The sequence below is a fragment of the Gorilla gorilla genome, chromosome 16 (assembly GCF_029281585.2).
Source record: "Gorilla gorilla gorilla isolate KB3781 chromosome 16, NHGRI_mGorGor1-v2.1_pri, whole genome shotgun sequence".
In the NCBI taxonomy this organism is placed as follows: Eukaryota; Metazoa; Chordata; class Mammalia; order Primates; family Hominidae; genus Gorilla; species Gorilla gorilla.
In genome coordinates, this window is record NC_073240.2 from 34,919,242 (window position 1) to 34,943,445 (window position 24,204).

The 24,204-nt window shown below is 40.7% G+C and overlaps 2 protein-coding genes and 1 pseudogene across 2 annotated transcripts; 1 reads left to right on the forward strand and 2 right to left on the reverse strand.

The window, feature by feature from the left end:
- Window positions 1-2,551: 2,551 nt before the first annotated feature.
- EMC7 (ER membrane protein complex subunit 7) lies at window positions 2,552-20,444 on the reverse strand. The gene is made up of 5 exons (XM_004055930.3): window positions 20,129-20,444; window positions 14,428-14,547; window positions 8,851-8,989; window positions 6,590-6,670; window positions 2,552-3,021 (listed from the first exon to the last, which is right to left on the reverse strand). The coding sequence occupies exons 1-5, from the start codon at window positions 20,362-20,364 to the stop codon at window positions 2,869-2,871; spliced, it is 729 nt and encodes a 242-aa protein (XP_004055978.3). The 5' UTR covers window positions 20,365-20,444; the 3' UTR covers window positions 2,552-2,868.
- Window positions 3,028-6,576, reverse strand: LOC129527030 (large ribosomal subunit protein eL32-like; annotated as a pseudogene).
- Window positions 20,397-22,983, forward strand: PGBD4 (piggyBac transposable element derived 4). Its single transcript, XM_004055915.4, has one exon. The coding sequence runs from the start codon at window positions 21,057-21,059 to the stop codon at window positions 22,812-22,814; it is 1,758 nt and encodes a 585-aa protein (XP_004055963.1). The 5' UTR covers window positions 20,397-21,056; the 3' UTR covers window positions 22,815-22,983.
- Window positions 22,984-24,204: the final 1,221 nt, after the last annotated feature.

Here is a 24,204-nt window from a genome sequence, read left to right on the forward strand (position 1 = left end):
CCTAATTTCTCAGTCATTAGGTGTTCCATGTGCAAATGTTGACAATCTAAATTATAAAATTTTTATTTATTTTTTAAGTTTGGGGGTACACGTGAAGGTCTGTTACACAGATAAACACATGTCACATGGTAAATTATGAAATTTTAAAACATGGTTTCTGGTCATACGACTCTTACTATGTCTCCTTTGAATTACAAAGGAGAATGTCATTTTTTTTAACTTAATGTTTAAGTGAAAATTAGAACACTAATTTTTTTTTTTTGAGACAGAGTCTCACTCTGTCATTACGCTGGAGTTCAGTGGCGCGACCTTGGCTCACTGCAACCTCCACCTCCCGGGTTCAAGCAATTCTCCTGCCTCCGCCTCCCAAGTAGCTGGGACTACAGGCACATGCCACCATGCCCAACTAATTTTTGTATTTTTAGTAGAGACGGGATTTCACCGTCTTGGCTAGGATGGTCTTGATCTCTTGACCTCATGATCTGCCTGCCTGGGCCTCCCAAATTACTGGGATTACAGGCATGAGCCACCGTGCCCGGCCTAAAACACTAATTTTAAGTGAAAATTAGAATACTAGTTGAATGAACGACACTTAGCTAGTGTTCTAACACTTTATTTTCCTAAATGACTCGATTTTAAAAGACCTACTTCTATCATTAACCTGTTGACCCATCTAATCATTCATAGCTTAACCAGTTTGGTAACAGTGTATGTAATACAAATAGAGACAGTTAATAAAATGTTCTGCATCAGAACTTTTTTTTTTTTTTTTTTGAGACAGAGTCTCACTCTTGTCACCCAGGCTGGAGTGCAGTGGCGTGATGGCTCACTGCAACCTCCACCTCCCCCAGGTTCAAGCAATTCTCCTGCCTCAGCCTCCCCAGCAGCTGGGATTACAGGCGCCTGCCACCAAGCCCGGCTCATTTTTTGTATTTTTAGGAGAGACACGGTTTCACCATGTTGGTAAGGCTGGTCTCAAACTCCTGACCTCAGGTGATCCTCCCACCTCGGCCTCCCAAAGTACTGGGATTACAGGCGTGAGCCACAGCGCCCGGCCCAGAACGTATTTAAGAGAAAACACGTACCTCATTTTTAAATGAACAATAGCACCTAATACAAAAGAGAAAATTGAGTTTGGAAGCTACTCTGTTTTTTTCACTGATTTAATAACTTTAAGAAAGCAATACAGGAGTTATTTAATATGGGAAAGAATAGGAGCCCTCTACTAGAAGCAGTACTGTGGCCTGAGAGTTCTTTAATTAAAATAACCCAAAAGGAAAAGGTGTGAAAATGTTGTAACTTATTGAAATACAAAACTTTTGAGATACTCCCGATTGGAAAGTAGTTATTTGCCCAGGCGCAGTGGCTCACAGCTGTAATCCCAGCACTTTGGGAAACCGAGGCAGGCAGATCACCTGAGGTCAGGAGTTGGAGACCAGCCTGGCCAACGTGGTGAAACCCCATCTCTACTAAAAATACAAAATTAGCTGGGCGTGGTGGCACATGCCTGTAATCCCAGCTACTTGGGAGGCTGAGGCAGAAGAATCGCTTGAACCCAGGAGGCAGAGGTTGCAGTGAGCCGAGATCATGCCCTTGCACTCCAGCTTGGGCAACAAGAGTGAAACTCTGTTTCAAAAAAAAAAAGAGACCAGGCGTGGTGGCTCACGCCTGTAATCCCAGCACTTTGGGAGGCTGAGGCGGGCAGACCATCTGAGGTCAGGAGTTCGAGACCAGCCTGGCCAACATGGTGAAACCCTGTCTCTGCTAAAAAATACAAAAATTAGCTGGCTGTGGTGGCCAGTGCCTTAATCCCAGCTACTTGGGAGGCAGAGGCAGGAGAATTGTTTGAACCCGGGAGGCGGAGTTTGCAGTGAGTCGAGATAAAGCCATTGCACTCAAACCTGGGATACAAGAGCGAGACTTCTCTCAAAAATAAGAAAGTAGTAATTTATCTTCTAACACCTCTGAGAATCTATGATGAGAAAGATGAGGGGACTGAAAAGCTACCTGTGTTATATATCTCTATTACAATATGGAGGTCTAAGGTTGACTCCCCATCCTCAGGCTCTAGAAGGCTCTCCTACTGTTGTACTTCTTTCCCCTAGCCATTCATTCCCTGCTATTATTTGTCCTCCCTCCCGACATAATAAGTTCTATCAAGGAGAAGCACTTGGATATTATCCATCTCTGTATTCTACCTTGCATCACAGCACAAAGCTGGTACTCAATAATTGTAAAACGAATACCATAGATGGTAACCAGAATAAAATAGTTGATAAGATCTATTGTGATTCATATATCCATACTCTGAAACTAACTGTAATAATAAAAAATTGAAACTACATCAGCAACATATGGCTCAGATTATCAGAGAATTAAATGGCACAGAACTGAAAATTTTGAAAGGTGTGGCCACATAAAAAAACAATGTGCATGTTGTCTAAAAATAACAACCACTCCCTTTTAAAGAGGAGAGGTCAATTTCAAGCCTCAGATAATTGAAGAAAATTGTCAGAAAAAAAGAAACATTAAGTAAAAAAAAGAAAGATGATTTGATTTCTGGATTAAGATGTTTTAATTAATATACATAATGTATAGTAGTTCATATAATTTATTAATGGCATTTTCTATAGGACACTGTAATTAATTCAGTGACATCAATATTGACCTCATACAGACAAAAGATGAAAGCTGGGTTTTCTCGTGTACCAAGTACAAAACATGTGCTAAAAAGTTAACATACACAGTTGTAAGAGATCAACGTCGGGATGACTCAAGTTTACAGTAGTTGCTTCACACGGTTTTCCAAGACTTGGATGCCACCCAGTGTTGCCGTGTTTGTGCAAATGCCAGCTCTGGACGGCCTGACTACCTCCTTTTGCCAGCCCCACTTTTGCCTGTTTTACTGCTGCCGCTGCTAGATTTGCCAGATGATTTTGAAGAGAAGAGTCTTGTCATGAACTCAGAAACATCAGGCAACTCATGGTTGGAATTCAGCATATTCATTGACTGCTCCATTTCCTGCAAGAAGACAAGGCACAATGATATGTAGGATCCTTCGAGTCTTTTAACTCCTAACACTTCCTATTAAGGAAAAAGTAAAGGAGTAGAACAAGTGAAAGGTACTGGCTCTGAGCAATGATGTAGCATCATACTCAGTAGTACTTCACCTATATATCATTAGTAACTATTTTCCATATCTCCTTTATACCACTAGACAGTTTGACTCTTAGTAAATGTCCAATAAATGATTGCCTAGGGTTTGATTCTGCTTGTCTTTTTTTTATTATTATTATAAGTTTTAGGGTACATGTGCACAACGTGCAGGTTTGTTACATATGTACACATGTGCCATGTTGGTGTGCTGCACCCATTAACTCGTCATTTAACATTAGGTATATCTTCTAATGCTATCTCTCCCACCTCCCCCCACCCCACAACAGGCCCCCTGTGTGATGTTCCCTTTCGTGTGATTCTGCTTGTCTTAATAAAGAACATTTTTTTCTGATACTGAATATATTTGATCATATTCCTCTCTTATTTTATGTTTTCTGATTAAAGTGATTTCTTATTGTTTTAATGAGTACATTTTTAAGTTCATGCTTCCTTTTGATGCATATAACCAGAATATTAATTTTTAACTATATATCAAGGTATCAGTAAAGTTTGGAAAATGAGTGCAATATTTCTAAGAATTCATTTATAAGCCTCAGTAGTAAATCTATGAATGCCGTATGGCTTGCATGACTTCAATTAGACTCTAAAGCAAGCAACACACTGTTACAAAGAAGTCATTGGCAAAACAGGATAGGACTTGGCACTTTTGAGTATTTGTCCTCCCCTTTAATTGAGCCAAAAATCTATAAAGTACTGTTTGATAGTTATATAATATTAATGTAACATCTGCTTCATTTAAATTTTAAGTGACATTCTCAAAGTGAACTTAAAATTGACTTTAGTCCATTCATACATGAAAAAGATAGCAAATACTATATTATCTATCATTTCTTTCATTCTTTTCTTTTTTTTTTTTTTTTTTTAGGAGACAGTGCTCAGGTGATCCTCCTGCCTCAGCTTCCTGGGCAGCTGGGACTATAGGCACACAGCACAGCACTAGGCTTCCATTTCAAATTGAACACTGTTGGGATATTAGCTTGAGCTTTTCCCACAAAGGTAGAATTGATTCCTAAGTTTTAAAGGAGAAGTTGCTTTTACAAATAAGGCTAGCGAAAGAAATATTGTAAACATAAATCAAGTATGTTAACATGCCCCAATAATTAAGAAACAAATGTATATGGTAACAGCTCTTGAGTCCCTGCAAACATATATCAACTCTATTTTTGAATCTGTTCAATTCTGAAGCTCCCTTTTTTTTTTTCTTCAGTTTTTGTGGTTTTATTTAAACACAAATAAAACATGCATGAGAGCCGTTGATTCCTTTTCCTCACTGTGGAGCCTGGCATTGGGACTAGTGACTGTGATGGCCAGCTGGGCTGCTCTTTCCAGATGGTTTTGTGGTTCTTGGAGGAAACACTGTGAGTAATCTCAGCACGGTAACATTTGTTGCAGATCAGCAGTACTTCCAGCTCCTTGATGTTGTAGATCAGGAACTTCCAGAAGCCACTGGGTAGTAAGTACTTTGTTTCTTTGCTGCTCCCATAACCAATGCTGGGGATCAAGATCTGGCCCTTGAATCTTCTATGAACACTGTTGTCAACACCTCTAGGTTTCTGCCAGTTAAGCTAAATTTTGACATATTGGTCTGACTGGTGCCAGATAAACCTCTTAGTTGTCTTTTTGATGATCTTGGGCTTCACAAAGGATCTGAGGGCAGCCATGATGCCAAGTAGGAGATGGTGCCACCTCTGCAGGCAGTGCCAAGGAAGAGAGCTTCTGAAGCTCTTGAATCAACTTTTTAAGATGCTTACTATGTGCAAAGCACTTCACAAGGAATGAACTTTTTTTTTTTTTTTTAAACGGAGTTTTGCTCTTATTGCCCAGGCTGGAGTGCAATGGCACGATCTCGGCTCACTGCAACCTCTGCCTCCCAGGTTCAAGCGATTCTCCTGTCTCAGCCTCCCAAGTAGCTCAGATTACAGGCATGCGCCACCATGCCCGGCTAATTTTTTTGTGTTTATTAGAGACGGGGTTTCACCATGTTAGTCAGGCTGGTCCTGAACTCCTGACCTCAGGTGATCCACCTGCCTTGGCCTCCCAAAGTGCTGGGATTACAGGCCTGCGCCACTGCACCCGGCCGGAATGAACTTTTAATCAAATGTGACTTCTGATGTTTCCTTCTACTGATGCCACAGTTAATTGGCTTAACATATACAAGGAATGCACAGGATGTATTACTTTCAGTCTAACACTGAAGCAAAAATGCAAACATTTACCAATAAAACATTTTGAAATATCAAAAACCTTTCTTTTCCTATGAATCTTTTTCTGCCATTCCTGCTTTGAATATACCCCTTATTACCTTCCACAGAACGTAATCACCTACTACCTTAGCAAACATTTTTATTTACTTTATTTCTTTAAGAAATAAGACAAATTTCTACTAAGAAAAAAGAAAAGAAAAAGTCACAAAATCCCCGGATAGCAAGAAGACTATTTGATAAATCCATTCTATTTTCTACATTTAACTGGGACTGAGCCTACTGATGACAGGTATGGCCTATAATTCATTTCTGTATCTCCAGTATCTAGACCCTAGAAATTGATAAATGTTTACTCAGGAATGAATAAAATGTCACCACATCTATATACTAAATAAAATGGGGAACCTTGAAACTCAGAAGATACTTGTTGATGGTTGAACAGAAAAACGCATGATGGTTTTTTGAAAAAATGAAGAGTTCAAATAGAAGCCAATATTCAAAGAGAAAATGTGGTGGCACTAAATTGGAAGCATCCTACTTAGCAAATCCTCTCCCTCTGCAGAACCAGTATGGTTTTGTGGAACAGAATTCAAAGGTCACTCTTCTACTTATCCATCCCCCTTGGTCTATCTGTGTGTCTGAACACATAAACTGAGTATGTACTCTGAAGAGAGTTTTGTAAAGTAAAGGCAGATCATAGGAATAATCACTTTGTAAAATATTTAGATTAAGTATACCAGAAGTATTGTACATTTCAGCTATTTAAAAAGTAAGGCACACAAAGAGGCTAGGATGCAGTAAGATGTTTTAGCTACATAAAGAGATCCAGGCCTTTATCAGGCAGAACTAACAATTTATCTAGTCTAATGGAAGCAACTAATTAAAAGCCATAAACATGATACTATGTTAATACAATCTCTAGATTAATTTGGCTTGGGAACTAGAATAAAATTGAGAAAAACTAAGCTACCCAGCTACGATGGGACAGAGCAAACATCACAATACGGTTCAAAAACCCACAGATGGGGCCAGGCATGGTGCCTCAGACCTATAATCCCAGTGCTTTGGGAGGCTGAGGCAGGTGGATAGCTTGAGCCCGGGAGTTTGAGGCCACTCAAACTCACTGTGCCACTGCATTCCAGCTTGAGCAACAGAGGCTCTATCTCTTAAAAAAAAAAAAAAAATCTATAGCTGGACCATCATCTTACCCGTCTCATGTCAGGATCACTTGTGTTGACCACTTTAGGCAGAAGCACAAATATCAATAAAGGAAGAACCATCATCATAACCTGCAGAAAAAAAAAAATCCAGAAAATGTTTTTCCCCCACTTTACAGTTAATAGAACAAAAACTGCACTTAACAACCAATGGTAAAATTAAAGATTTAAATGTTGTCTATACAATAACACTAGTAGCAACCACCTCAATTCTACTGAGCCAGTTCTGATGATAGCAAGGGGCTGTCTGTCTGACTATGGTGGACTATTATAGAATATTAAAGTTTTCTGTATGTATGTTTGGACTTTATAGACACCTCACTTCATAGTTGTGCCACCCACCTATCTTTTTGCAGAGTTACAGTGTTATTTAACACAAATCGTTTGCAAATGGAACTATCTATTCCCTTTTTTTTTTTTTTTTTAATCTATAGTCTGGCAATGGGATTGGTGATCTGATGGCAAGCTAACTGCTCTTTTCAGGTGACTGTGGTTCTTGGAAAACTGACCTACTTTAGCAGACCAGTTTTGAAAAATGACCTAGAAGCATCAAGCACTGGAGCACTAGATACACTTCCACGGAATTTCAGAAATGAGAACATGGAAGGTGAATAAGCTCTGGAGTTTCACTGCTGACTTCTTCCATCCAGTCTCCCCCCGCCTCTTTATCTCTGATAACAGATTCTAGGTACTAATTTATTCCTCCCTAGGGGATATACAGCCTCTGAAAATAGATCATGTGTGATCTAAATAGCTATCAGCAAGGATTATGACCAAAACTTAGATAAATTCTTTTATTTTTATTTTTTGAGACACGATCTCGCTCTGTTCCCCGGGCTGAAGTGTGGTGGTGCAATCTTGGCTCACTGCAACCTCCACCCCCTCTGGTTCAAGCAGTTCTCCTGCCTCAGCCTCCCGAGTAGCTGGGATTACAGGTCCCCGCCACCACACCCAGCTAACTTTTTATATTTTTGATAGAGACGAGGTTTCACCATGTTGGCCAGGCTGGTCTCGAACTCCTGACCTTGTGATCCGCCCACCTCAGCCTCCCAAAGTGCTGGGATTATAGGCATGAGCCACCACGCCTGGCCTACTTAGATAAATTCTAAGACAGCAATTCAATTTTTAAAAACAGCAAAAGAAAAGGTTCATTTGTTTCTAAAAACTGTTTTCTTGACGATAGTCAACAATAATTTATTGTATATTTTAAAATAACAACCAAAGAGTGGAACTGGTATGTTCCTAACATTTATAAAAACATGATAAATGCTTAAGGTGAGGGATATCCCAATTACCCTGATGTGATTAATACACATCGTATGCCTATATCAAAACATCACATGTACTTCATAAATGTACATCTATTAGGCACCTATAATAATTAAAAATAAAAACAAATTTTTAAAGAATGCATGCTATTAGTGTTTTATTATTAGTGAGTATCATAACATCGGTTCATAATGCCAACTACTTAAATTACCATAGAATAACTTTTCTCTTCACTACACATGTTAAAAAAAGAGGAAGAAATCCTTACTTGTGCTATCAATAGGGGCTGGTTAATAAATGATGGCACATTCATCAATGGACTAATAATATGCAGGCAGTATGGCTGGGTGCGGTGGCTCACGCCTATAATCCCAGCACTTTAGGAGGCCGAGGCGGGCAGATCATCTGAGGTCAGGAGTTCAAGACCAGCCTGGCCAAGATGGAGAAACTCTGTCTCTACTAAAAATACAAAATTAGCCGGGCGTGGTGGAGCATGCCTGTAATCCCAGCTACTTGGGAGGCTGAGGCAGGAGAATCGCTTGAACCTGGGAGGCAGAGGTTGTGGTGAGCCGAGATCGCGCCATTGCACTCCAGCCTGGCCAGCAAGAGTGAAACCCCGTCTAAAAAAAGCCAGAACAAAACACAAACAAAAAATACGCAGGTAGTATGAAGAATGAGACAGCTCCAGGTATGACTGACTTACTGAGTATTCTCATTCTATTTGAAATGTAAAACATGCTATAAATATTTATCCAATTTCTATTACACATTTCAATAATCAAATCTACAGTGCAATTCTCATTATATTCTCTTCATTACGTATTCCCAAAGCCACTATTCTTCTGAAATCTGCAAATTATTCACAATTATCCTTTCATCCACCAATCTGACCTCAGCTTTCTATCTCACAGAGGTTTGAAGTTTCCACTGCCTAGAAGCAAATTAGGTATTAGTAAAGTGCTTTATTTTAGCCTGATACATACCATTGGGTTCATTAGAAAGTCTGTCCAGCCCCACGATTCCCTTTTAATAAAGTAAGAAGGTGGACCTGAAGATTTCATTTGGAGAGGATAGGGCAGTCTGACAACCTCTGATGTTTTGATGTAATTCACATATCTTGCTCTGATAAAGCAACATGGGGAAAGCAACAGTAATTCCATTAAAAACATTACTGGTTAAAAGAACTGCTTATATTATATTAGCAATGCCTTATACACACTTTCAGCTTTTTCCAAAATGCTTTAAAACCTAAACTTTTGATCTTGAAAATCTGACCAAAATAGCTTTATCTACATGTCTAAAATATGCAACAAAACACAGAGAAAAAAACGCTAGACTTGGAATCTTCTAGCTGCAGCTCTGTCATTACCTAGACCTGTGGGATTAAATCAGTTCCCTAACTTCTATTTACGTCAAAAGTTCTTTTAGAATCCTTCTGGTGCCAAAGTTATTTCATTATATCTAGTAATGAATTTACTTCATTATACCATACAAAAATACTGGATTTTATTTTTTTGATGGTCTAAGAAATGCATTATTGGATGTAACCAATTTTTAAGGCTATATTGCCAGAAAATTTTATAATGCAAGAAAGCACTGCAGCAGTGCTATAGGTAACGCTACATTTTTCACCAAAGATGCACTAATTTTAATCAAAATTCTCATCCATGTTTACATAGGATCCATTTTACTTTTTGAAAACTGCCTCTCCTATTTCACTGTCATTGCTGTGTTGGGAAATTTTTTTTCTGATCTATCTCCCACTTCATCAAACTTCTGCTCAGTTTCTTAATACATCCATTTAGTTGTACATTTCAATGCCTATATTCATTGTAGAGATTCTATTCTATTCTTTTTTCAAATATCTATAGCCTATTTTGGTATATCATTTCTATGGCAGTCTTTTATTTCCTTAAGTACTTTAAATATACATTAAATTATTTTACAGTCTATATCTAATAATTCTACTATTTAAAGTTCTTAGAGGTCTGATTTATTTGCTGACTCAATGTAGACTGTTTTCTTGGGTTCTTTCTAAGTTTAGTAGACTTTATTTACCTTTATTTAAGTAAAGAGATACAAAGGGTATCTCCTTCCAGAGAGATTATGCATTTGTTACAGCCAGGAATTTGGGAATTATAAACAGAAACTATTGTGTTCGTTGCTTAGCTTGGAAGTTCCTGGATTATGCAGAAAGTAATAAATTCATACCCCAAATTGTAATGAGTATAGGAGCATAACTATCAGTTTTCAGGGGAGACTTTTTCCCCCAAAGGCCAGCATCAGACTTTTCCCTCCGAAAATCCAGGGCCTTCTGCATTTTAGTACCAAAGGTCAAAGGGAGGACCAAATTTTAGATCTAATTCTGACTCCAAGCAAGCCCATGGCTTGCCTCCTCCCTGCACATTGCTAATTAAATCTGAGCCTTCTGGGTTAGAGAATATCAAAATCTCCAGGTGGGGAAGTGGTTTATAGTTTATCCCCTAGGGATTTCCTTTGTTTTGGGGGGAGCTATGCATTTATTAATAAAAGAAAATGTTCGTCATATTTTTATCCAGCATTTCTCTGCCAAAATGTCAGAACTGAAAATCCCACATATATTCAAAACTAATTTTTCATGCATGCTGCATGCTTATCAAATATTGGTCAAGGCTGGGCACAGTGGCTAATGCCTGTAATCTCAGCACTTTGGGAGGCCAAGGTGGGTGGATCATTTGAGGTCAGGAGTTTGAGACCAGCCTGGCCAACACGGTAAAACCTGTCTCCACTAAAAATACAAAAATTAGCCAGGCATGGTGGCACGTGCCTGTAATCCCAGCTACTTGGGAGGCTGAGGCAGGAGAATCACTCGAACCCAGGAAGTGGAGATTGTAGTGAGCTGAGGGTGCACCACTGCAATCCAGCCTGGGTGACAGAGTGAGACTCCGTCACACACACACACACACACACACACACACAAAAAGAATTAGGATCTTATATGAATCCCACTTTGTTCTCTACTCTGTCACACCCCCAATTATTTTTTATTTTTTATTTTTTTGAGACGAAATATCGCTCTGAAGCCCAGGCTGGAGTGTAGTGGTGCAATCTTGGCTCACTGCAACCTTTGCCTCCTGGGTTCAAGTGATTCTCCTGCCTCAGCCTCCTGAGTAGCTGGAATCACAGGCGCACGCCACCATGCCCGGCTAATTTTTGTATTTTTAGTAGAGATGGGGTTCATCATGTTGGTCAGGCTGGTCTTGAACTCCTGACCTCGTGATTCGCCTGCCTCGGCCTCCCAAAGTGCTGGGATTACAGGTGTGAGCCACCGCGCCCAGCCCCATCCCTAATTATTAAAATAATTTTTAAATAATTTTTTCTTTTTTTTAATTTAACCTATGCTTCAGACATCCAATCATCAGGAATGTATCTGAGAACATGAATCCCACTGCTGCAACCAGTTCATAAGTGCTAAAGCAGGAAGTACTCTTTACTCAAGGTAAAAAGGCAATGAAAACTTTATACAGTTGCTCCTCAATTTACATTCCGATAAGCCCATTATAGATTGAAAAATACTGTAAGTCAAAAATGCATTTAATACAGCTAACTCACAGAACAACATAGCCTAGCTTAGCCTACCTTAAAAGTGCTCAGAATACTTACATTAGCCAACAGTGGCAAAATCACCTAATACAAAGCCCACTTTATAATAAGAAACTTATTTAATTCATGTAACTTACTAAATTCTGTACTAAGCATAAAAAAAAGAATGGTTGTTATGGGTACTTAAAGTATGGTTTCTACTGTGTATCGCTTTCGCACCATGGTAAAGTCAAAAAATTCTAAGTTGAGGGCTGGCACAGTGGCTCACACCTGTAATCCCAGTACTTTGGGAGGCCGAGGCAGGCGGATCATGATGTCAAGAGATCGAAACCATCCTGGCCAACATGGTGAGACCCTGCCTCTATTAAAAATGCAAAATTAGTTGGGAGTGGTGGCGCACGCCTGTAGTCCCAGCTACTCAGGAGGCTGAGGCAGGGGAATCGCTTGAACCCGGGAGGTGGAGGTTGCAGTGAGCCGAGATCACGCCACTGCACTCCAGCCTGGTGACAGAGCGAGACTGTCTCAAATTAAAAAAAAAAAAAATTATAAGTTGAACCATTGTAAGCTGGGGACCGTCTATATTTAAAACAATATTCCTATTTGCTAAGACTATTTTATTCAAAATTTAACCAGAGTAAAAAGGATTAAAAAAAAAATACAAGTATTCCCTTTTGTGTAACAGCTCTCATTCCGTCCAATATTGTGTTTTCAATATAAAAAAAATGTTTAAAGCAGTATGTATAACATATACTGTGATCCACGTACCCCTCCATTTCCAAGCTTACAATTCTAAAATATACAAAAAGTCATGAATAAGTCCTTTAAGGCACAGATTTAATATAAAAGAACTTTACATATACACATATATGTATACACACACACACACACACACACACACACACACACATATATATATATTTTTTTTTTTTTTGAGACAGGATCTTGCTTTGTTGCCCAGGCTGGAGTGCAGTGGTACAGTCATGCCTATAATCCCAGCTACTTAGGAGGCTGAGGTGGGAAGATCACTAAAGGTCAATTTGAGGCTGTAGTGGGCTATGATTGCACCTGAGAAAAACCACTACACTCCAGCCTAGGCAACATAGCAAGATTTTGTCTCTCTACAAAGTAGGGGGGAAAAGTAATTTGTTTTTAAGAATATATTAGTGGCATTAGAGTATTACTTTCCTGATAATATCAAGAATATTCTCTTGGACAGGTGCAGTGGCTCACATCTGTAATCCCAGCACTTTGGGAGGCCAAAGTGGGCAGATCACTTGAGGTCAGGAGTTTGAGACCAGCCTGGCCAACATGGCGAAACCCCATCTCTACAAAAAATAAAAAAATCAGGCCAGGTGCCGTGGCTCACGCCTGTAATCCCAGGACTTTGGGAGGCAGGCAGATCACAAGGTCAGGAGTTCGAGACCCGCCTGGCCAATATGGTGAAATCCTGTCTCTACTAAAAATACAAAAATTAGCCGGGCGTTGGTGGTAGGTGCCTGTAGTCCCAGCTACTTAGGAGGCTGAGGCAGAAGAACTGCTTGAACCCAGGAGGCAGAGGTTGCAGTGAGCCGAAATCACACCACTGCATTCCAGCCTGGGTGACAGAGCGAGACTCCATCTCAAACAAACAAACAAAAAAATCAGACAGGCATGGTGGCGTGCAGCTGTAATCCCAACTACTTGGGAGGCTGAGGTACGAGAATCCCTTGAACCTGGGAGGCAGAGGATTCAATGAGCCAAGATTGCGCCACTGCACTCTAGCTTGGGCAACAGAGCAAGACTTTGTCTCAAAAAAAAAAAAAGAATATTCTCTTGATAACTGTCTCTGTTTAGTATACATGCTAAAAGAAGAGAAAGAAATCACTGCTTGTCTATCAATAGGAGCCGGTTATATAAATGATGGCAAATCCACCAATGGACTAACACGCAGCTAAGATAAAGGATGGGACAACTCCATGTGTGACTCATTCTATTTGAATTATGGCATATTTACATATTACATTTTTAAAACTTTCAATGTCAAAGAAAGCAAAGAAAGAAGAAACAAATTTGAGGAGTAAACACTAACTCAAATGTAAATAGTATGGTACTAACTGAACATGTGTCAGCTCAATTTTGAGTCTCTACAAGTCAGTCTAAATATGCTGCGCAGACACCAAAAAGATCAGTAGTAAAATTATTTATTAGTCCTCCACCTCCAGAAATTGTTTTTGCCTTTGCATGACCTGTGCTTTATTACTGCAACATAGTCATATTTGATAGCTTAAAGAAGAGACATTACCACTTAGGAGTTGCTTCATATATTTCCTGGTCAGATTTGACCAAAGAGGATGCTATTGCCATGAGACAACAAAATAAATAAATAAATGTGTTCTATTATAATGGGAAGCTGACTCTGAAGACTATAGATATCTACACAAATGTTTCAACTTCAAATAGGTTTTGCTATTCCACACTCACAGTCTAAATTAGACTATAGTTCTTTTCACCTCAATTGTTTTCCCTAGAAATACTATATTTCCATTGAACATAAAAGATTCCATAAAGAAAGGACCACAGAAATTTCTAGATCAATGAAGTATCAAATAGGTAATAAGAGGTATTATCAAAATATCCCAGTGAAAAACAGGTGATGAATAGTATTTCTAATTTAGAAAAGTTAAATTATTTCCAACTTAATAATCATATTTCAATTATAACTTTCATAGCACTTTAGCTCCTATAGTAAGTAATCTTACCTTTTCTTTATGTAATCATATTAGGAGCTTTAAAATAAATTTTAAGCCAGAGCAAGAAGCTTAACTTTACAATTTTTTCAATGTTCAGATTAAATAAACGAGGATATTTTAAGTGTTTTAAGGAATAGCTGTAGTTTAAATAAAAATAATTTTCCATCTAAACTATTAATTCTAAAAGGAATATATACTAAGGTATTCGGTAGCCTAGCTTTTGGCAAAAATTAAATCAGGTGCCCTCACCTCATTTTTCCTTTCGAAGTGATATCCACTCGAACGGGATCAAATCTGTAAGCTGGAGATACAACTTCCACTACATAAGATCCAGAAGGTATATCATGAACCACAAAACTCCCATCTGTCCTGGAAAAATGAAAATCATGTTTAGCTACTACTGATCAACAGCTTAGTCTTTTCTTATTTGCTAATTCCCAAATCAACTCTCCTGAAAAATGACATTAAAAGCAACGGGCAAACAAACAAACAAAACCTTGGCGAAAGTTGTCCTATGCTTCAGTTTCTTTTCTTTTTTCTTTTGAGACGGAGTCTCACTGCGACGCTCAGGGTGGAGTGCAATAGCACGATCTCAGCTCTCTGCAACTTCCGCCTCCCGGGTTCGAGCGATTCTCCTGCCTCAGCCTCCAGAGTAGCTGGGATTACAGGCGTGCCCCATCATGCCCAGCTAATTTTTGTATTTTTAGTAGAGACGGGGTTTCACCATGTTGGCCAGGCTGGTCTCGAACTCCTGACCTCGGGTGATCCACCCGTCTCAGCCTCCCAAAGTGCTGGGATTACAGGCATGAGCCACTGTGCCGGCCTTCAGTGTCTATAATTACACTGGATAGGTTCTGAAAATACCCAAGACCACTCCAGGGTAGCAGAGAAGCCTGACAGAGAAAGTAATTATTTTCCTTCTATGGGTAGAGATGACAGGTGACAGAAACACAATTCCCATTCTAAAGCCACGTCTTCATTGAATATACATTATTATTAAAATATTAGGGTTCCAATTTTGCCATTCACCCCCAACAACTTCTTACTGTTAAAAATGGCAGGCCAGGCGTGGTGGCTGCCGCCTGTAATCCCAGCACTTTGGGAGGCCGAGGCAGACAGATCACCTGAGGTTGGGAGTTAGAGACCAGCCTGACCAACATGGAGAAACCCCATCTCTACTAAAAATACAAAATTAGCCAGGCGTGGTGGCGCATGCCTGTAATCCCAGCTACTCCGGAGACTGAGATAGGAGAATTGCTTTAACCCGGGAGGCAGAGGTTGCAGTAAGCTGTCCAGCCTGGGCAACCAGAGCAAAAACTCCATCTCCAAAAAAAAAAAAAAAAAAAAAAAAAAAAAAAGCATTTTGTTCTAGTTTTAACCTGCAATTTTTGGTTTTCTGTTCTTCTTTTTTTTTTTTTTTGAGACGGAGTCTCACTCTGTCGCCCAGGCTGGAGTGCAGTGGCTCTATCTCGGCTCACTGCAAGCTCCGCCTCCTGCGTTCACGCCATTCTCCTTCCTCAGCCTCCCGAGTAGCTGGGACTACAGGCCCCCTCCATCACGCCCGGTTAATTTTTTGTATTTTTAGTAGAGACGGGGTTTCACCGTGTTAGCCAGAATGGTCTCAATCTCCTGACCTCGTGATCCGCCCGCCTCGGCCTCCCAAAAGTGCTGGGATTACAGGCGTGAGCCACTGCGCCTGGCCGGTTTTCTGTTCTTTTTAACAAATAATAAAAGGTATTTAAGTACCATTTGTTCTATTTGCTATAAATAATTCCCATTTACTTTGGTTACTAGAAGCTTAAAATGTTGATGTAGTTAAAAACATCCATCTTTTCCTTACTGATTTCTTCTCAACTTCCTAGATTTAGAAAACCATCCTATCAAGAGCTGATAATTTCATTTCACAGATCAAAATTAATTTGTTCGAAAAATGAGAAACTACTATTCTGAGGGGGGAAAAAAGTTTATGTTTCAGGAAAATAAATGGTTCTAAAATGACCAACTGTATCAGAGAATTCCCGATATCATAATAATATATTAAAATAATGCTTCTTAAATCCTCATAGGCTCTTTCATAGTTAAAGGAATAACTGATACTGATGATATCCACAACAGTTACTAAAAAGCAAGATGACGAGACCATCCTGACTAATACGGTGAAACCCTGTCTCTACTAAAAATACAAAAATTAGTTGGGTGTGGTGGCATGCGCCTGTAGTCCCAGCTACTCAGGAGGCTGGGGCAGGAGAATCACTCGAACCTGGGAGGCGGAAGTTTCAATGAGCCGAGATTGTGCCATTGCACTCCAGCTTGGGTGACAGATCGAGACTCCGTCTCAAAAAAAAAAAAAAGTAAGATGAAAAAGTGTCACTCCAGAGCACACTAAGCCAGAATTGAAATGTAAAAAAGTTAACTTATGCCTGGCCTGGACATGTTCCATTTGCCCTCTAGATCCACTCTCTACCTTTCTCCTCTTTGCAGACTGGAGGAAGGAAAGAAAATGAGCTTAGTCTATTTTCCCCCCAGATCTCTCACTGACAGGCCACCTCTGACTGGCTGTGTTAAGGGACTGGTTTGTGTCTTTCAATGCAGGCCTTTCTTCCCTTCAAGGTTCCAGTAACCTCTACTCTCCTCTTCCTTCAGGATTAGAGGTGGTGATAATAACCTTGAGGTTGTAAGCTCCAGGGTACTGCACAATCTGGCTGTTTCCCAACACCATGACTACACTGTTTGATGCCTTCATTAAATTATCCTTGAATTACTCTAATTTGAGTGCATCTTCTACTTCTTAATGGGACCCTGACTGAACCAATTTCTTTCTTTTTTTTTTTTGAGACAGAGTCTTGCTCTGTCACCCAGGATGGAGTGCAGTGGGGTGATCTCTGCTCACTGCAACCTCCACCTCCTGGGTTTAAGTGATTCTCCTGCCTCAGCCTCCCTAGTAGCTGGGATTACAGACTACCGCCAGTATGCCTGGCTGATTTTTTTTTTTGTATTTTTAGTAGAGACGGGGTTTTTCCATGTTTGCCAGGCTGGTCTCGAACTCCTGACCTCTGGTGATCTGCCTGCCTCGGCCTCCCAAAGTGCTAGGATTACAGGTATGAGCCACCGTACCCAGCCCTGACTGAACCAATTTCAAAACATTTTTTCAGATCCAGAAAAAAACAAACTGATGACAGTGGAACACAAATAATATCAGAAATAATTAAAGAAAAAGCAAATATATTTATCATCCTAAGGTTAATATTTTACTTGAGAAAAATAACATAAAGTTTGCAATACAAAATTTAAAATTCGTCCTTAAAAATGTACTCTACAAAATGTAGGCCTTATGGATCCTGATTTGAAAGAACAATTATATAAAAAATATTTTTGAGATAACTGAGGAAACATAAAAATGGGACTGTTAGATGATATTAAGGCATGATTCTTTTGTTGAATCAATAATGGTAATGTGGTTTTTGTTTAAGTCCTTATTTTTTGGAGATACATAATAATGCTTTTACAAGTAAAATCCTATTATGCTTAGAACCATTTAAAAATATTTCAGAAAAAAATTAATGAGGTACACAAAAGACATGAAACAAAACAGTGGAATGCCATTCTATGCATGTTTGAAAATTTCTATAATAAAAAGTGCAAAAAAGTATAGAATATAATATTACTATGTAAAAAAACAAACAAAAACACATGAAAACCACCTGTCCAAAAATAGAGGACTGGTTAAATAAATTATGGCTTATATACATTGTGATGATAGCAAGAAATGGCATGAGGAGTCTTCAGGCCCAATTCCCTTTATCTCCATTAACCAAGTCCTAAGCCACCTCCAATAAGCACAAATGTAAGTCAAAACTGTGTGCTAGTCATGCAAAACAGCTACAATACAAATTACCTACCCCTTTTCCAATAAGATTATCACCATAAACTCCTCATATTAATTCTCCATCAATCTTTCTTTTTTTCCTGAGAGACAGGGTTTTGCTCTGTAGCCCAGGCTGGAACGCAATGGCATGATCACAGCTCACTACAGCCTCAACCGCCTCGGCTCAAGTGATCCTCCCACCTCAGCCTCCTGAGTAGCTTGGACTACAGGTGCACACCACCACTCCTGGCTAATTATTTATTTTTTGTAGAGATGGGGTCCCGCTATGTTGCCCCAGCTGGTCTGAAACTCCTGGGCTCAAGCGATCCTTCCACCTCAGCCTCCCAAAGTGCTAAGATTACAGGTATGAGCCACCGCGCCTGGAAATTCTCCATCAACCTTTCTACATACAAATAAAGAACATGAAATGGTATCAAAAGCTGTTCAAAAATATTAAGTGAAAAAGGCAGGATACAATCTACTACATGTCGTATTTTACTAGTAAAAACCTAAGTCATATGATTCCAAAAGAAGCTGGAAAAATGGCAGGCACCATGGCTCACGCCTATAATCCCAAAAATGTGACAGGCTGAGGGAGAAATATCACTTGAGGCCAGGAGTTTGAGACCACACTGGGCAACATAGCAAGACTCTGTCTCTACAAAAAATTAAAAAATTAGCTGGACATGGTGGCGTCCGCCTGTAGTCCTACCTACTCAGGAGGCTGAGACAGGAGGATCACTTGAGTACAGAAGTTTGAAGCTGCCATGAACTATGATCTCGCCACTGCACTCCAGGCTGAGTAACAGAAAAAGACCTTGTCTCAAAAAAATAAAAAGAAAGATACAATGAAACATTAAGGGTTGTTTTCCTACTTTGTTTCTAATATACTATTTTTAAACAGAAATTAAATGCTTTTTAAAAGAACTGTATACAGAAGAGTGGCCAAATGGTCAATTAAGGTTTATTCCTAAAGCTTAATGAGAACTTTATCATTAAAACATCATTAATTAGGGTAAACTCTAAAGAATGCCCTAATGCCAGATTCTTAATGACAGACAGCAGTAAAATACTGGTTGTAAATTTGTCACTATTTATTAATCTGAGGTTGGAATTACCCCTCAAGGGCACTTAGATGATCTGAACAAATATGTAAATCAGATTTGGATTTAAATGTCCACATTTAAGTTGTCTGATTTTCAGATACCATTTGCTGGTGTACAAACCCACCAAAGGAAATACTTCCTAATTATTTGCTTTCAGTTTACAGTTTCACCTTCCAAGTAAGGGTGGAAAGATTTAAAACAACATACGCGTGCCTAGACATTTCAAAAGCAGGCTGCTGCAAAACTAATGCTAACAAATTCATCCTGTCTTTTAATATAGACAGAAAACCCACTTCCACTAATAGCATGAAAGGACAGAAGCAAGAAAGAAATGTCGAGGAACCCTAGTCTCACATAAATGACAAGTGCGATATAGCAAATCTCTCGATGAATTCAAGTGTAAAAAAGAACAACGATCCCACCCCCAAGCAAAAAAAAAAAAAAAAGTGCTTTGATTAGGAATTTCAGAGCCTATTAATTTTAGAAGCAGTAACATTAGCCTCCCAGTCTATGTCGTCACTAGAAGCCCTTTGGGTTTTGAGAATTCCCACTTGTGTCGCATCTTTCCACATAATAACAAGCTACCAAAAGACTGAAGTGAATGCAAAAAACGACTAGGTTCTAGGGAAACCAGATAAGATATAAAAGAATCCAACAAGAGACTAATAAGGGTCCACCTGTCCCCAGGGCCCAGGAATGATCGTCCCCACATGGGGCCAAAATAAGGTTGGAAGTAACTGACTCCATGCTCTGACCATGGCAGGGGGTGAGCGCCTGCCATGCTCATTCCAGAGGTACAGGACCAGGAAAGGGAAAGCATCCGACTGCCTCCCAAGGTCTCCCGGCATAGACCGTTAGCGGCACCCTCCCCTTCAGTCTGAGACAGCGACGTTGTCCCGTCCTGACACTTAACTCTCCTGGTGGGGTCCCTGTCCGGCCTCCATCCCAGCGTTTTTCCCGCTGCCCTCAGGATGCTCACTTAAGGAAACCGACGTGCTCTTCTCCGTCTACCAGCACTCGGGCCGCCGAGATCCAGTCCTGAGGCTTCACCCCTGGAACAACTGCACGCCCCTCAATCTTGAAGCGATCTCCTATGCCGACCCCACTCCCTCCCGATCCCTCAGCAGCAGCCCCGGGCACCTCCGAGCTCTGGACATCCCCCGATAGCAGCAGCAGCAGCAGGACGGGAAAGAAGCCCCACAGAGCGGCCGCCATGACAGCAGCTCTGCACTCAGACCGGCAGCGCCGGAAGCCCTCCCAGTCTCCCGGCCGCCACCGCCGCCGCTGGCGACTTGATGTTGTCATCACTGCGCGCCCGTTTCTGTCATAAGCTGTGGGATCCAACCAGAGGGAAGAGATCATGGCCGATCGACTAGCGAGGCGGAAGTAAGGCGGAAGTACTGCCCTTAACTCCCGGCACTCTGGATTGGAAGACGGCGCACAGAGCATGTGTCAAGTGCCTATGAAGGGGACTGCCCATGAAGTGAAAGTCAAGTGTGTGTTGCTGCGGCAGCCACAGAGGCCAAGGACCTCACGGGAGTAAAAGATGACGAGACTGGCTTCGGGAGAAACACCATCCAGAAGAGACCTTTCAAAAAACTTCTAGAGACTCCCCAAGACGTATGAGATGAAAGGCTTCTTCTGTCTGTGTGCGTTTAACCCATTTCTCCTTAGCCCCGAGATTACGCGCTGCTGTGCCTGCGACTGCAGCGTTTACGCCGAGATAACTCGTGGATTACAGTGCCAACCTTACTCCCAAAGTTTGCCACGAAATATCTCGCTTCTGTTATTTTCGCATGGTTCTGGTATATTGACTTTTGAAACAAAAGACATCATTCTGTTTATAGCATTCTGTTTTTAGTAGTAGTATTTCCATCTACAAAATACAGTAATTCTCGATCGCTGAAATGTCAAATCCTAGAAAACGTAGCATTCCTATGCGTGATGGTAATACCGGTCTCGAACAGTTGTTGGCTGAAGATTCATTTGATGAATCTGATTTTTCGGAAATAGATGATTCTGATAATTTTTCGGATAGTGCTTTAGAAGACGATAAGATCAGGCCTCTGTCCCATTTAGAATCTGATGGAAAGAGCCCTACATCAAGTGACTCAGGGCGCTCTATGAAATGGTCAGCTCGTGCTATGATTCCACGTCAAAGGTATGACTTTACCGGCACACCTGGCAGAAAAGTCGATGTCAGTGATATCACTGACCCATTGCAGTATTTTGAACTGTTCTTTACTGAGGAATTAGTTTCAAAAATTACTAGAGAAACAAATGCCCAAGCTGCCTTGTTGGCTTCAAAGCCACCGGGTCCGAAAGGATTTTCACGAATGGATAAATGGAAAGACACTGACAATGACGAGCTCAAAGTCTTTTTTGCAGTAATGTTACTGCAAGGTATTGTGCAGAAACCTGAGCTGGAGATGTTTTGGTCAACAAGGCCTCTTTTGGATACACCTTATCTCAGGCAAATTATGACTGGTGAAAGATTTTTACTTTTGTTTCGGTGCCTGCATTTTGTCAACAATTCTTCTATATCTGCTGGTCAATCAAAAGCCCAGATTTCATTGCAGAAGATCAAACCTGTGTTCGACTTTCTTGTAAATAAATTTTCAACTGTATATACTCCAAACAGAAACATTGCAGTTGATGAATCACTGATGCTGTTCAAGGGGCCATTAGCTATGAAGCAGTACCTCCCGACAAAACGAGTACGATTTGGTCTGAAGCTATATGTACTTTGTGAAAGTCAGTCTGGTTATGTGTGGAATGCGCTTGTTCACACAGGGCCCGGCATGAATTTGAAAGATTCAGCCGATGGCCTGAAATCATCACGCATTGTTCTTACCTTGGTCAATGACCTTCTTGGCCAAGGGTATTGTGTCTTCCTCGATAACTTTAATATATCTCCCATGCTTTTCAGAGAATTACATCAAAATAGGACTGATGCAGTTGGGACAGCTCGTTTGAACAGAAAACAGATTCCAAATGATCTGAAAAAAAGGATTGCAAAGGGGACGACTGTAGCCAGATTCTGTGGTGAACTTATGGCACTGAAATGGTGTGACGGGAAGGAGGTGACAATGTTGTCAACATTCCACAATGATACTGTGATTGAAGTAAACAATAGAAATGGAAAGAAAACTAAAAGGCCACGTGTCATTGTGGATTATAACGAGAATATGGGAGCAGTGGACTCGGCTGATCAAATGCTTACTTCTTATCCATCTGAGCGCAAAAGACACAAGGTTTGGTATAAGAAATTCTTTCACCATCTTCTACACATTACAGTGCTGAACTCCTACATCCTGTTCAAGAAGGATAATCCTGAGCACACGATGAGCCATATAAACTTCAGACTGGCATTGATTGAAAGAATGCTGGAAAAGCATCACAAGCCAGGGCAGCAACATCTTCGAGGTCGTCCGTGCTCTGATGATGTCACACCTCTTCGTCTGTCTGGAAGACATTTCCCCAAGAGCATACCAGCAACGTCCGGGAAACAGAATCCAACTGGTCGCTGCAAAATTTGCTGCTCCCAATACGACAAGGATGGCAAGAAGATCCGGAAAGAAACACGCTATTTTTGTGCCGAATGTGATGTTCCGCTTTGTGTTGTTCCGTGCTTTGAAATTTACCACACGAAAAAAAATTATTAAATACCGATCATCATACACATCTGTTCCATTAGGATTAGAGACAAGTTCTGTTTAGAAATAACTCCAAGACTGGGAGGCCGACCTGGGTGGATCACCTGAGATCAGGAATTCAAGACCAGCCTGGCCAACATGGTGAAACCCTGTCTCTACTACAAATACAAAAATTAGCTGGGTGTGGTGGCACATGCCTGTAATCCAAGCTACTTGGGAGGCTGAGGCAGGAGAATTGCTTGAACCCATGAGGCGGAGGTTGCAGTGAGCTGAGATCACACCACTGCACTCCAGCCTGGGTGACATAGCGAGACTCCATCTCAAAAAAAAGAAATAACTCCAAGAACAGTTTTGTTGTTTTTGTTTTGTTTTGTTTTGTTTTGAGACGGAGTTTCACTCTTGTTACCCAGGCTGGAGTGCAATGGCATGATCTTGGCTCACTGTAACCTCCACCTCCCAGGTTCAAGCAATTCTCCTGCCTCAGCCTCCCTAGTAGCTGGGATTACAGGCATGCGCCACCACACCCACTTGATTTTGCATTTTTAATAGAGACTGGGTTTATCCATGTTGGTCAGGCTAATCTTGACCTCCCGACCTCAGGTGATCCGCCCATCTGGGCCTCACAAAGTCCTGGGATTATAGGCGTGAGCCACTGCGCCTAGCACCAAGAACAGTTTTTATATTTTATTTTCACATTGAAAATCAGTCAGATTTGCTTCAGCCTCAAAGAGGGTGTTTATGTAAAACTAAATGAGTGCAGGCAGCGAGCTACACTTTTTTTTTTTCCTAAATGGAAAATGGGAAGGAGATACTGTCTCTGAACAAAAATAGCTGGAAAAACACATAACTGTTAACTAAGGGTTGCCTCTAGTGAAAAGGATTGGAAGACAATTTATCTGATGCTACACTATTCCTCCTGTTGTGATTGTTTTACTGTGAACATAACAAGGTTGTATTGGGGAGGAGGGCAGGGGTTGATTGCTGTCAATGTTGATTGCTGGGGCCTTAGCCAAGATTTCAGGCATCATTTGCTCCAGTCCTTTCATTTTCTTTATGGTGGAAAGTGAAGTGACTTGCCCAAGATCTTTGTTGGCCCTAAACATCGCTGTCTCTGCTACAGATTCCTATTGAGAGCAATGCATGTTTTAGCCTTGTGCACTCTTAGAGTCAGCATCATGGGAAAGAGTAACAGCAATTGAAAAAAGAGATTCAAGAGCCAAGTACTCAGCCCTGGCAGGGGATGGGGACATGATGCCCAGAGCCACCCCTATACTCCAGTCTCCCTGGCATCAGCTACTGCAGTACTGGGGTACTTGCCCTCATCTTTTTTCTGAAGATAGTTACTTCTTCATATTTGATCGTCGGAAGGAGCAGCATTGCTCAGAAACACACACACACA